This window comes from Oncorhynchus tshawytscha, unplaced genomic scaffold (genome assembly GCF_018296145.1).
Source record: "Oncorhynchus tshawytscha isolate Ot180627B unplaced genomic scaffold, Otsh_v2.0 Un_contig_1806_pilon_pilon, whole genome shotgun sequence".
Lineage (NCBI taxonomy): Eukaryota > Metazoa > Chordata > Actinopteri > Salmoniformes > Salmonidae > Oncorhynchus > Oncorhynchus tshawytscha.
In genome coordinates this window covers 97,930-111,363 of record NW_024609750.1, presented here as the reverse complement: position 1 = coordinate 111,363, position 13,434 = coordinate 97,930, and the positions used below count along the sequence as shown (strand labels likewise).

General features: G+C 43.8%; 1 protein-coding gene across 1 annotated transcript in view; it reads left to right on the top strand.

The window, feature by feature from the left end:
* The first annotated feature begins 310 nt into the window (after positions 1–310).
* The window catches only part of cep89 (centrosomal protein 89), a 101,319-nt gene continuing 88,195 nt past the window's right edge, over positions 311–13,434 (top strand). Inside the window, exons 1-4 of the mRNA XM_042317560.1 lie at positions 311–715; positions 3,016–3,122; positions 6,505–6,660; positions 7,214–7,421. Of these exons, the coding sequence (XP_042173494.1) occupies positions 674–715; positions 3,016–3,122; positions 6,505–6,660; positions 7,214–7,421 (513 nt within the window). The 5' untranslated portion in view covers positions 311–673. The remainder of the gene's footprint in view (positions 716–3,015; positions 3,123–6,504; positions 6,661–7,213; positions 7,422–13,434) is intronic.

The window sequence follows — 13,434 nt, the reverse complement described above, 5'->3', positions numbered from 1 at the left end:
AATACAACGCATAATTATGCTTATTTATTTTATCTTGTGTCCTTTAACCATTTGTACATTGTTAAAACACTGTATATATAACCATATGACATTTGTAATGTCTTTATTGTTTTGAAACTTCTGTATGTGTAATGTTTACTGTTAATTTTTATTGTTTATTTCACTTTAATATATTCACTTTATATATTATCTACCTCACTTGCTTTGGAAATGTTAACACATGTTTCCCATGCCAATAAAGCCCTTGAATTGAATTGAGAGAGAGAGAGATACAGAGAGAGAGAATATCTACATTTCAGGTCCTTGTATGGTCAAACCAACGTGGTATGATAGCGCCACCTGCTGTTGGCACACGTGCAGTGTGTGTGAAATGAGAAATGGTGGCGTTGCTAAGAGGATTAAAGCTGGACGCTGAGTGGCTACTCATTTTACTATGAGCCAATGAAATTAGCCGTTGTATTGAGGTGCAAAGCGTCTGGATACGAGTCGGGTAGTTGGCTTCTGTAAAGACGTCTTGACTCTTATTCAATATGAAAAAGAAGAAGATTTTGAATACAAAAAAATGGTCTTATTAGCTACTTAGTTAGCTACTCTTTATTATAGTTCCTTAAAAACAACAAACATCAACGTCTTCCTCCAACCAAATCAACCATCAATCCGACATCAGGACAGGATGTCAACATTTAGCTTCAGGAGAAGTGGAAAGAAAGCCTTTGTAAGTCAAGTCTCTTCCCTCACTCTGACTCTCAGACAGCTCTGCTTCTTACTGGACTAGTTAGCCAGCCAACTCTGTCTCTCTGCTTCTTACTGGACTAGTTAGCCAGTCAACTGTCTCTCTGCTTCTTACTGGACTAGTTAGCCAGCCAACTCTGTCTCTCTGCTTCTTACTGGACTAGTTAGCCAGCCAACTCTGTCTCTCTGCTTCTTACTGGACTAGTTAGCCAGCCAACTCTGTCTCTGCTTCTTACTGGACTAGTTAGCCAGCCAACTTTGTCTGGACTCTTTGTCTCTCTTCTTACTGGACTAGTTAGCCAGCCAACTTTGTCTCTGCTTCTTACTAGACTAGTTAGCCAGCCAACTCTGTCTCTCTGCTTCTTACTGGACTAGTTAGCCAGCCAACTTTGTCTCTCTGCTTTACTTAGTTAGCCACTAGACTAGTTAGCCAGCCAACTCTGTCTCTGCTTCTTACTAGACTAGTTAGCCAGCCAACTCTGTCTCTCTGCTTCTTACTAGACTAGTTAGCCAGCCAACTCTGTCTCTGCTTCTTACTGGACTAGTTAGCCAGCCAACTCTGTCTCTCTGTTCTTACTAGACTAGTTAGCCAGCCAACTTTGTCTCTGCTTCTTACTAGACTAGTTAGCCAGCCAACTCTGTCTCTGCTTCTTACTGGACTAGTTAGCCAGCCAACTCTGTCTCTGCTTCTTACTGGACTAGTTAGCCAGCCAACTCTGTCTCTCTGCTTCTTACTGGACTAGTTAGCCAGTCAACTTGGTCTCTGCTTCTTACTGGACTAGTTAGCCAGCCAACTCTGTCTCTCTGCTTCTTACTGGACTAGTTAGCCAGTCAACTTTGTCTCTGCTTCTTACTGGACTAGTTAGCCAGCCAACTCTGTCTCTCTGCTTCTTACTGGACTAGTTAGCCAGCCAACTGTCTCTCTGCTTCTTACTGGACTAGTTAGCCAGCCAACTCTGTCTCTCTGCTTCTTACTGGACTAGTTAGCCAGCCAACTCTGTCTCTCTCTGCTTCTTACTAGACTAGTTAGCCAGCCAACTCTGTCTCTCTGCTTCTTACTAGACTAGTTAGCCAGCCAACTCTGTCTCTCTGCTTTAGCCAGCCAACTCTGTCTTACTGGACTAGTTAGCCAGTCAACTGTCTCTCTGCTTCTTACTAGACTAGTTAGCCAGCCAACTCTGTCTCTCTGCATCTTACTGGACTAGTTAGCCAGCCAACTGTGTCGTCTCTGCTTCTGGAGAAGGGAAGAGTTAGCTTACTCTAAAATTGATTAAAGTGTTTTTCCCTCTCTGCTCATCAATCTACACACAATAGTCCATAAGGACAATGCAAAAACAGGTTTTTATATATTTTTTGCTAATTTATTAAAAATAAAAAGCTGAAATATCACATTTCCATAAGTATTCAGACCTTTTCTCTCTGCTTCTTACTCAGTACTTTGTTGAAGCACCTGTCTCTCTGGCAGTTAGCGATTACAGCCTCCAGCCAGTCTTCTTGGGTACTGATCTTAAGACTAGTTAGCCAGCCAACTCTGTCTCTCTGCATCTTACTAGACTAGTTAGCCAGCAAGCTTGGCACAGCTGTATTTGGGGAGTTTCTCTCTGCATTCCTGTCTGCAGATCCTCTCTGTCAGGTTGGATGAGGAACGTTTCTCCAGAGCGATTCTGTAGGTAAAAGATGGCTCAACCTACCTCCAGCCAACTGTCTCTCTGCATCTCTCCCCTCTACATTGAACACTATATGACAAACAGAAAAGCAATTGTCAAGAATGAAGCGGTTTAGAAGTGCCTTTGTTAGGTGTGTGTGTGTGTGTGTGTGTGATAATTTACTCAAGCCGTTTGTAGTCCCAGTGTTATACTGGAAGTGATGCTGTGGTCCGTGGGAGTGTGTGTGTTATACTGGAAGTGATGCTGTGGTCCGTGGGAGTGTGTGTGTTATACAGGAAGTGACGCTGTGGTCCGTAGGAGTGTGTGTGTTATACAGGAAGTGATGCTGTGGTCCGTGGGAGTGTGTGTGTTATACAGGAAGTGATGCTGTGGTCCGTGGGAGTGTGTGTGTTATATAGGAAGTGATGCTGTGGTCCGTGGGAGTGTGTTATACAGGAAGTGATGTTGTGTTCACCATATTTGGAAACATCTGGTCAGTCTACTTGTCTCAAAGATCCTCCTCGTCAACTCCATAACCATCAACTTCCATGTTAACATCATCTCCTCACACCTCATCAACTCACCTTCACTGTGTTGTGGTGAACGTTTCCCCCTAACAAGGTTTGTTTTGATTTAGAGGCACATAGCTCACGGCTTGATCCCTGCAGCCACCATCGCCCCCCGGCCTGCTGTACCCCGTACCCCTCCCCCTCGCAGCCCGTACCCCTCTCCAGAAAGACCCAGGTACCTATATGGAACATACACCTCACAAACGGATCTGCATCCCAAATGGTATCCTGTACCCTATATAGAATGCACACCTTTTCACCAGGGCCCGTAGGATAGTGCGTTTATGTAGGGAATAGGGTGTCATTTGGGATGCACTCTCAACTCTGTCTGACGTCTTTCTCTCCTCTTCCCTTCTCGTTCCTTGTCTCCTCATTCCTTGTCTCCTCGTTCCTTGTCTCCTCTTCCCTCCTCATTCCTTGTCTCCACTTCCCTTCTGGTTCCTTGTCTCCTCGTTCCTTGTCTCCACTTCCCTTCTGGTTCCTTGTCTCCTCGTTCCTTGTCTCCTCTTCCCTTCTCGTTCCTTGTCTCCTCGTTCCTTGTCTCCTCGTTCCTTGTCTCCTCGTTCCTTCTTTCCTCTACCCTTCCACCCTCTTCTGTCATCCTTTTTCCTTCTAACCTTATTGCCATGACTCTCAGATGACTTATTGTACATGTAAGTATGAATGACTATGTGAATTCTGACTTATCTATCCTAAAACCTCTTATTACAGGTGACCTCATCTATCCTAAAACCTCTTATTACAGGTGACATCATCTCACCTGGGCTAAAACCTGTTATTACAGGTGACATCATCTCACCTGGGCTAAAACCTCTTATTACAGGTGACATCATCTCACCTGGGCTAAAACCTCTTATTACAGGTGACCTCATCCCATCTATCCTAAAACCTCTTATTACAGGTGACCTCATCTATCCTAAAACCTCTTATTACAGGTGACCTCATCCCATCTGGGCTAAAACCTGTAATTACAGGTGACATCATCTCAACTGGGCTAAAACCTGTTATTACAGGTGACCTCATCCCATCTGTCCTAAAACCTCTTATTACAGGTGACATCATCTCACCTGGGCTAAAACCTGTTATTACAGGTGACCTCATCCCATCTATCCTAAAACCTGTTATTACAGGTGACCTCATCCCATCTGGGCTAAAACCTGTTATTACAGGTTGACCTCATCCCATCTGGGCTAAAACGTGTTATTACAGGTGACCTCATCCCATCTGGGCTAAAACGTGTTATTACAGGTGAACTCATCCCATCTGTCCTAAAACCTCTTATTACAGGTAACCTCATCCCATCTGTCCTAAAACATGTTAATACAGGTGACCTCACCCCATCTGTCCTAAAACCTGTAATTACAGGTGACCTCATCCAATCTGTCCTAAAACCTGTAATTACAGGTGACCTCATCCAATCTGTCCTAAAACCTGTAATTACAGGTGACCTCATCCAATCTGTCCTAAAACCTGTAATTACAGGTGACCTCATCCAATCTGTCCTAAAACCTGTAATTACAGGTGACCTCATCCAATCTGTCCTAAAACCTGTAATTACAGGTGACCTCATCCAATCTGTCCTAAAACCTGTAATTACAGGTGACCTAATCTGTCCTAAAACCTGTAATTACAGGTGACCTAATCTGTCCTAAAACCTGTAATTACAGGTGACCTCATCAATCTGTCCTAAAACCTGTAATTACAGGTGACCTCATCCAATCTGTCCTAAAACCTGTAATTACAGGTGACCTCATCCAATCTGTCCTAAAACCTGTAATTACAGGTGACCTCATCCAATCTGTCCTATAACCTGTAATTACAGGTGACCTCATCCCATCTGTCCTATAACCTGTAATTACAGGTGACCTCATCCCATCTGTCCTAAAACCTGTAATTACAGGTGACCTCATCCCATCTGGGTTTAAACCTGTTATTACAGGTGACCTCAGCCATCTGTCCTAAAACCTGTAATTACTGGTGACCTCATCCATCTGTCCTAAAACCTGTAATTACAGGTGACCTCATCCCATCTGGGTTAAAACCTGTAATTACAGGTGACCTCATCCCATCTGGGTTAAAACCTTAGTGTCACGGACTTATAAGTATCACTTGTTTTTGTTGTTGACTCCCATCTGTGCTTAATGAACTCTCATCCATCTGTGTTTAATGAACCCTCATCCATCTGTGTTTAATGAACCCTCATCCATCTGTGTTTAATGAACCCTCATCCATCTGTGTTTAATGAACCCTCATCCATCTGTGTTTAATGAACCCTCATCCATCTGTGTTTTAATGAACCCTCATCCATCTGTGTTTTAATGAACCCTCATCCATCTGTGTTTTAATGAACCCTCATTCATCTGTGTTTTAATGAACCCTCATCCATCTGTGTTTTAATGAACCCTCATCCATCTGTGTTTTAATGAACCCTCATCCATCTGTGTGTTTATGAATCCTCATCCATCTGTGCTTAATGAACCCTCATCCATTTGTGTTTTAATGAACCCTCATCCATTTGTGTTTTAATGAACCCTCATTCATCTGTGTTTTAATGAACTCTCATCCATCTGTTTTAATGAACCCTCATCCATCTGTGTTTAATGAACCCTCATCCATTTGTGTGTTAATGAACCCTCATCCACCTGTCTGTTAATGAACCCTCATCCATCTGTGCTTAATGAACCCTCATCCATCTGTGCTTAATGAACCCTCATCCATCTGTGTGTTTATGAATCCTCATCCATCTGTGCTTAATGAACCCTCATCCATCTGTGTGTTAATGAACCCTCATCCATTTGTGTGTTAATGAACCCTCATCCATTTGTGTGTTAATGAACCCTCATCCATTTGTGTGTTAATGAACCCTCATCCATTTGTGTGTTAATGAACCCTCATCCATTTGTGTGTTAATGAACCCTCATCCATCTGTGCGTTAATGAACCCACATCCATCTGTGCTTAATGAACCCTCATCCATCTGTGCTTAATGAACCCTCATCCATCTGTGCTTAATGAACCCTCATCCATCTGTGTGTTAATGAACCCTCATCCATTTGTGCTTAATGAACCCTCATCCATCTGTGCTTAATGAACCCTCATCCATCTGTGTGTTAATGAACCCACATCCATCTGTGTTTAATGAACCCACATCCATCTGTGTGTTAATGAACCCTCATCCATTTGTGCTTAATGAACCCTCATCCATCTGTGTGTTAATGAACCCACATCCATCTGTGCTTAATGAACCCTCATCCATCTGTGCTTAATGAACCCTCATCCATCTGTGCTTAATGAACCCTCATCCATCTGTGTGTTAATGAACCCTCATCCATTTGTGCTTAATGAACCCTCATCCATTTGTGCTTAATGAACCCTCATCCATCTGTGCTTAATGAACCCTCATCCATCTGTGTGTTAATGAACCCACATCCATCTGTGTTTAATGAACCCTCATCCATCTGTGTGTTAATGAACCCTCATCCATAGTGACAATGTGTTTTCTACTTTTGTCTGTATCCTCCACTTCCTCTTTAACTCGTCTTTCTGTCCGTACTACAGGTCTGCCTTGGCAGCCGCCATCTTGTCGTCGTCGTTGACCGGCCGGACCATCGCCCTCCCTCCTGCACGCCCCAGATCCTTCTCCGAGAGTGACTACTCACGCTCAGAGACACACACCACGTTCGAGCCTTACGCCAGCACAGCGCTCTACACTAGGTAGGCCGCCTTTGCTTGTTGGTGTCACTCAGAATCCGTCAACATCAGAGTCAATTCTTCTGCGATTCCTTGGATCCTAACTCCTAGCGTCTTGTTTGAAACGTATTGGAGGAGAAGGCTCAAGGTCCTGCCCCTCAGACCTTCTTTTCCAATACGTTTTGAGGAGGAGTCGAGGACAGATGAATTGAGAGAGAGCCTGCAGTGACACCTACAGATGCCGTATCTTAATTTGACCCAGTTTTTCACAGCAGCAAAATAATCCTGCAGCAACAGGAAATGTGAATTATTATGTGGATTATAATTATATACATTTTTTTTTGTGGTTGATATATTTTCTCTTTAGGGCAAATAACATCTGACATTTTTTAAGTGGAAAATTATAAACATGAGCAACCTTTTTAAACCTTGAATCCTGCAACAACATGATGATCAAATGAAGATCCTATATCTGTAGTAGGTCACTTACAGTAGTCTGCCCTCAGTGACCAAAGCTGTGAATCAGTGATACCAGAGGAGTAGATCTGTGATCTCTCTCTCTCATGTCTTTATTTAGAGACGGAGAGCCAGAATCTTTGGCTGGCCGGCCTCGCTTGCCCTCTCCTGGGCTCTCTGAAGACCATGATGATGAAGAGGAGGAGGAGGAGGACTTAGAGAGATCGGTTCTGTCAGATGAAGATGGTCATGTCTACCAGTCTCTGGATCGCCGGGGGAAAAGTCCCACCAGAGACAGATATGACATCTACGCCCGGCCTGTAAAACAGGTAGGAAGGGTTTGGGTCAGGACATCTACACTCGGCCTGTAAAACAGGTAGGAAGGGTTTGGGTCATGACCTCTACACTCGGCCTGTAAAACAGGTAGGAAGGGTTTGGGTCATGACCTCTACACCCGGCCTGTAAAACAGGTAGGAAGGGTTTGGGTCATGACCTCTACACCCGGCCTGTAAAACAGGTAGGAAGGGTTTGGGTCATGACCTCTACACCCGGCCTGTAAAACAGGTAGGAAGGGTTTGGGTCATGACCTCTACACATGGTTGAGTCCCAAATTGTCTTTGAATCCTAGGCTTTAATTCAGAAACATATTGACAGCTTTATGAAATGAAAATATGTATATTTAAACCACACAATACAGACTTTAAATGCACAACAAGGCTGACTTCAAATGCCTTGCATCAATAACTAAAAAGTTTGAGTGCTTTTGGTGACAAGCCGAATTTCTTCAGCCTCCTGAGGTTGAAGAGCGCTGCTGCGCCTTCTTCACGATGCTGTCTGTGTGAGTGGACCAATTCAGTTTGTCTGTGATGTGTATGCCGAGGAACTTAAAACTTGCTACCCTCTCCACTACTGTTCCATTGATGTGGATGGGGGTGTTCCCTCTGCTGTTTCCTGAAGTCCACAATCATCTCCTTAGTTTTGTTGACGTTGAGTGTGAGGTTATTTTCCTGACACCACACTCCGAGGGCCCTCACCTCCTCCCTGTAGGCCGTCTCGTCGTTGTTGGTAATCAAGCCTACCACTGTTGTGTCGTCCGCAAACTTGATGATTGAGTTGGAGGCGTGCGTGGCCACGCAGTCGTGGGTGAACAGGGAGTACAGGAGAGGGCTCAGAACGCACCCTTGTGGGGCCCCAGTGTTGAGGATCAGCGGGGAGGAGATGTTGTTGCCTACCCTCACCACCTGGGGCGGCCCGTCAGGAAGTCCAGTACCCAGTTGCACAGGGCGGGGTCGAGACCCAGGGTCTCGAGCTTGATGACGAGCTTGGAGGGTGCTATGGTGTTGAATGCCGAGCTGAGTCGATGAACAGCATTCTCACATAGGTATTCCTCTTGTCCAGATGGGTTAGGGCAGTGTGCAGTGTGGTTGAGATTGCATCGTCTGTGGACCTATTTGGGCGGTAAGCAAATTGGAGTGGGTCTAGGGTGTCAGGTAGGGTGGAGGTGATATGGTCCTTGACTAGTCTCTCAAAGCACTTCATGATGACGGATGTGAGTGCTACGGGCGGTAGTCGTTTAGCTCAGTTACCTTAGCTTTCTTGGGAACAGGAACAATGGTGGCCCTCTTGAAGCATGTGGGAACAGCAGACTGGTATAGGGATTGATTGAATATGTCCGTAAACACACCGGCCAGCTGGTCTGCGCATGCTCTGAGGGCGCGGCTGGGGATGCCGTCTGGGCCTGCAGCCTTGCGAGGGTTAACACGTTTAAATGTCTTACTCACCTCGGCTGCAGTGAAGGAGAGACCGCATGTTTTCATTGCAGGCCGTGTCAGTGGCACTGTATTGTCCTCAAAGCGGGCAAAAAGTTATTTAGTCTGCCTGGGAGCAAGACATCCTGGTCCGTGACTGGGCTGGGTTTCTTTGTAATCCGTGATTGACTGTAGACCCTGCCACATGCCTCTTGTGTCTGAGCCGTTGAATTGAGATTCTACTTTGTCTCTGTACTGGCGCTTAGCTTGTTTGATAGCCTTGCACTGGAGGGAATAGCTGCACTGTTTGTGTTCGGTCATGTTACCAGACACCTTGCCCTGATTAAAAGTGGTTCAGCGCGGACCAGCGTTTCAGTTTCACAGGGATCAACAAAATGAATGCTGCCATCAATCCACGGTTTCTGGTTAGGGAATGTTTTAATCTACTGTTGCTCATAGATATCTAAGGGCCGTCCTCAACGACCATCTTGTAGCCTGGTGTTAACGGTCAACCATAGATATCTAATGAATAACTACTGTAGCCTGGTGTTAACAGGTCAACCATAGAATCAGCGTCCTCATAACTACTGTAGCCTGGTGTTAATCAACCATAGATTGTTATCTGTAGCCTGGTGTTAACAGGTCAACCATAGATATCTAAGGGCCGTCCTCAAACATCTCCCAGTCCACGTGATGGAAGCAGTCTTGGAGTGTGGAGTCAGCTTGGTCGGACCAGCGTTGGACAGACCTCAGCGTGGGAGCCTCTTGTTTTAGTTTCTGTCTGTAGGCAGGGATCAACAAAATGGAGTCGTGGTCAGCTTTTCCGAAAGGATATCTAGATATCTAAGGGCCGTCCTCACCAACGACCATAACTACTGTAGCCTGGTGTTAACAGGTCAACCATAGATATCTAAGGGCCGTCCTCACCAACGACCATAACTACTGTAGCCTGGTGTTAACAGGTCAACCATAGATATCTAAGGGCCGTCCTCACCAACGACCATAACTACTGTAGCCTGGTGTTAACAGGTCAACCATAGATATCTAAGGGCCGTCCTCACCAACGACCATAACTACTGTATATTGACCAGTGATAACACACAGAGCCTTCAGAAAGTATTCACACCCCTCAACATATCCCGCATTTAATTATTACAGCCTGAATTTAAAATGTATTAAAAGGAGATTTGTTTTGTAACTAGTCTACTACACACAACATCCCATAATGTCAAAGTGGTATTTATTTATTTATTTATTTATTTATTTATTTATTTATTTATTTATCTATCTATTTAATTGTGTTTAACCTTTTTATTTAACTAGTCAGTTAAGAATAAATTCTTATTTTACAATGACGGCCTTCCCCGGGCCAAACCCGGACGACGCCGGGCCGATTGTGCGCCGCCCTATGAGACTCCCAATCACGGCCGGATGTGATACAGCCTGGATTCGAACCAGGGACTGCACTGAGACACAGTGCCTTAGACCACTGCGCCACTCAGGAGTAGAGTTCAGGAATAGACATCACATTATAAGTTGCATTGACTCACCTCTGTGTGCAATAATAGTGTTTAACATGAGGTGTGAATGACTACCTCATCTCTGTACCCCACACATACAATTATCGGGTGGCAGGTAGCCTGGTGGTTAGAGTGTTGGACTAGTAACTGAAAGGTTGCAAGATCGAATCCCTGGTAAAAATCTGTCATTCTGACCCCTGAACAAGGCAGTTCAACCCACTGTTCCTAGGCCGTCATTAAAAATAAGGATTTGTTCTTAACTGACTTGCCTAGTTAAATAAAAAAATATCTGTAAGGTCCCGCGGTCGAGCAGTGAATTTCAAACACTGATTCAACCACAAAGACCAGGGAGGTTTTCCAAGGCCTCACAAAGAAAGGCCCCTATTGATAAAAAAAAAAAAAACAGTCCTTGACAACCGTTTGAGTATGGTGACGTCATTAATTACACTTTGAATGGTGTATCAATACACCCAGTCACTACAAAGATTTCACCATGAGGCCAATGGTGACTTTAAAACAGTTACAGAGTGGCTGTGAAAGGAGAGAACTGAGGATGGATCAACAACATTTCAGTTTCTCCACAATACTAACCTACATGACAGAGTGAAAAGAAGGAAGCCTGTACAGAATAAAAAATATTCCTAAACATGCATTCTGTTTACAACAAGGCACTAAAGTAAAACTGCAAAAAATGTGGTAAAGTAATACAATGTTTGTCCTGAATACAGTGTTATACTAGGGGCAAATCCCATACAACACATTACTGAGTATCACTCCTCATATGTTCAAGCATAGTGGTTGCTGCATCATGTTATGGGTATGCTTGTCATCGTTAAGGACTGGGGAGTTTTTCAGGATAAAAAAAAATGGAATGGAGCTAAGCACAGGCAACATCCTATAGGAAAACCTGGTTCAGCCTGCATTCCACCAGACACTGTGAGATGAATTCACCTGTCAGCAGGACAATAACCTAAAACACAAGGCCACATCTACACTAGGAGATGAATTCACCTTTCAGCAGGACAATAACCTAAAACACAAGGACACATCTACACTAGGAGATGAATTCACCTTTCAGCAGGACAATAACCTAAAACACAAGGCCACATCTACACTAGGAGATGAATTCACCTTTCAGCAGGACAATACCCTAAAACACAAGGCCACATCTACACTAGGAGATGAATTCACCTTTCAGCAGGACAATAACCTAAAACACAAGGCCACATCTACACTAGGAGATGAATTCACCTTTCAGCAGGACAATAACCTAAAACACAAGGCCACATCTACACTAGGAGATGAATTCACCTTTCAGCAGGACAATAACCTAAAACACAAGGCCACATCTACACTGGGAGATGAATTCACCTTTCAGCAGGACATTAACCTAAAACACAAGGCCACATCTACACTGGGAGATGAATTCACCTTTCAGCAGGACATTAACCTAAAACACAAGGCCACATCTACACTGGGAGATGAATTCACCTTTCAGCAGGACATTAACCTAAAACACAAGGCCACATCTACACTGGAGTTGCTTAGTTAGAAGATAGTTAATGTTCTTGAGTGGCCAAGTTATCAGTTTTAACTGAAATCTACTTGGAAATCTTTGTCAAGACCTGAAAAGGTTTGTCTAGCAATGATCACCAACCAATTTGACGGAGCTTGAAGAATTTAGAAAATAATAATGGGCAAATGTTGGACAATCCAGTTGTGGAAATCTCTTAGGGTGTTATCACATATTAACCAAACACATCTCAGTCCTCTTTAAAGTGAACTCTGGGGTAGAAACGAACACATCTCAGTCCTCTTTTTAAAGTAAACTCTGGGGTAGGAAAGGACCCATCTCAGTCCTCTTAAAAGTGAACTCTGGGGTAGAAACGAACCCATCTCAGTCCTCTTTAAAGTGAACTCTGGGGTAGAAACGAACCCATCTCAGTCCTCTTTAAAGTGAACTCTGGGGTAGAAACGAACCCATCTCAGTCCTCTTTAAAGTGAACTCTGGGGTAGAAACGAACCCATCTCAGTCCTCTTTAACGTGAACTGTAAAGTAGGTTCATATTTATGCACGTTCAAGTTTTCATTTTTTTTCGTCTGTCTTGTTTGTTTCACAATAAACTATATTTAGCATCTTCAGGCATATTGTGTAAATCAAATGATACAAACCCCCTAAAAATCAACTTTAATTCCAGGTTGTAAAGGCAACAAATAGTTAAAATGCCAGGGGGGTTGACAGTGCTGCTGCGACCTTTAAGGGCCAACCAACCCGTAACCCCATAACAGGCTCTGAATTAAAGATAGTCTTTAAAAGATATGACTCTGTCTGAGAGGAACGAGCCAAGGGCTTAGAGGGTTTCAGACTGGGGTGGAGGTGACGGCATCATGACAGGACAGAGTGTGTGTGTGTGTGTGTGTGTGTGTGTGGTTTGGAGGTGACGGCATCATGACAGTGTGTGTGTGTGTGTGTGTGTGTGTGTGTGTGTGTGTATTAACAGTGAAAGTCAGAGAGTTATCTCGACCAAAGTTTCTCAGCCTTAAAAATTAAGGTCTCGTTCATGAAGGTATTTTTATGCCAAAATGATGGTTTTTCACCACAAACAGCAGCTCTGAATGGCAATTCCACTGTCTTCTCTTTACACTCTGAATGGCAATTCAACTGTCTTCTCTTTACACTCTGAATGGCAATTCCACTGTCTTCTCTTTACACTCTGAATGGCAATTCAACTGTCTTCTCTTTACACTCTGAATGGCAATTCAACTGTCTTCTCTTTACACTCTGAATGGCAATTCCACTGTCTTCTCTGTAAACTCTGAATGGCAATTCAACTGTCTTCTCTTTACACTCTGAATGGCAATTCAACTGTCTTCTCTGTAAACTCTGAATGGCAATTCCACTGTCTTCTCTTTACACTCTGAATGGCAATTCAACTGTCTTCTCTTTACACTCTGAATGGCAATTCAACTGTCTTCTCTTTACACTCTGAATGGCAATTCAACTGTCTTCTCTTTACACTCTGAATGGCAATTCAACTGTCTTCTCTTTACACTCTGAATGGCAATTCAACTGT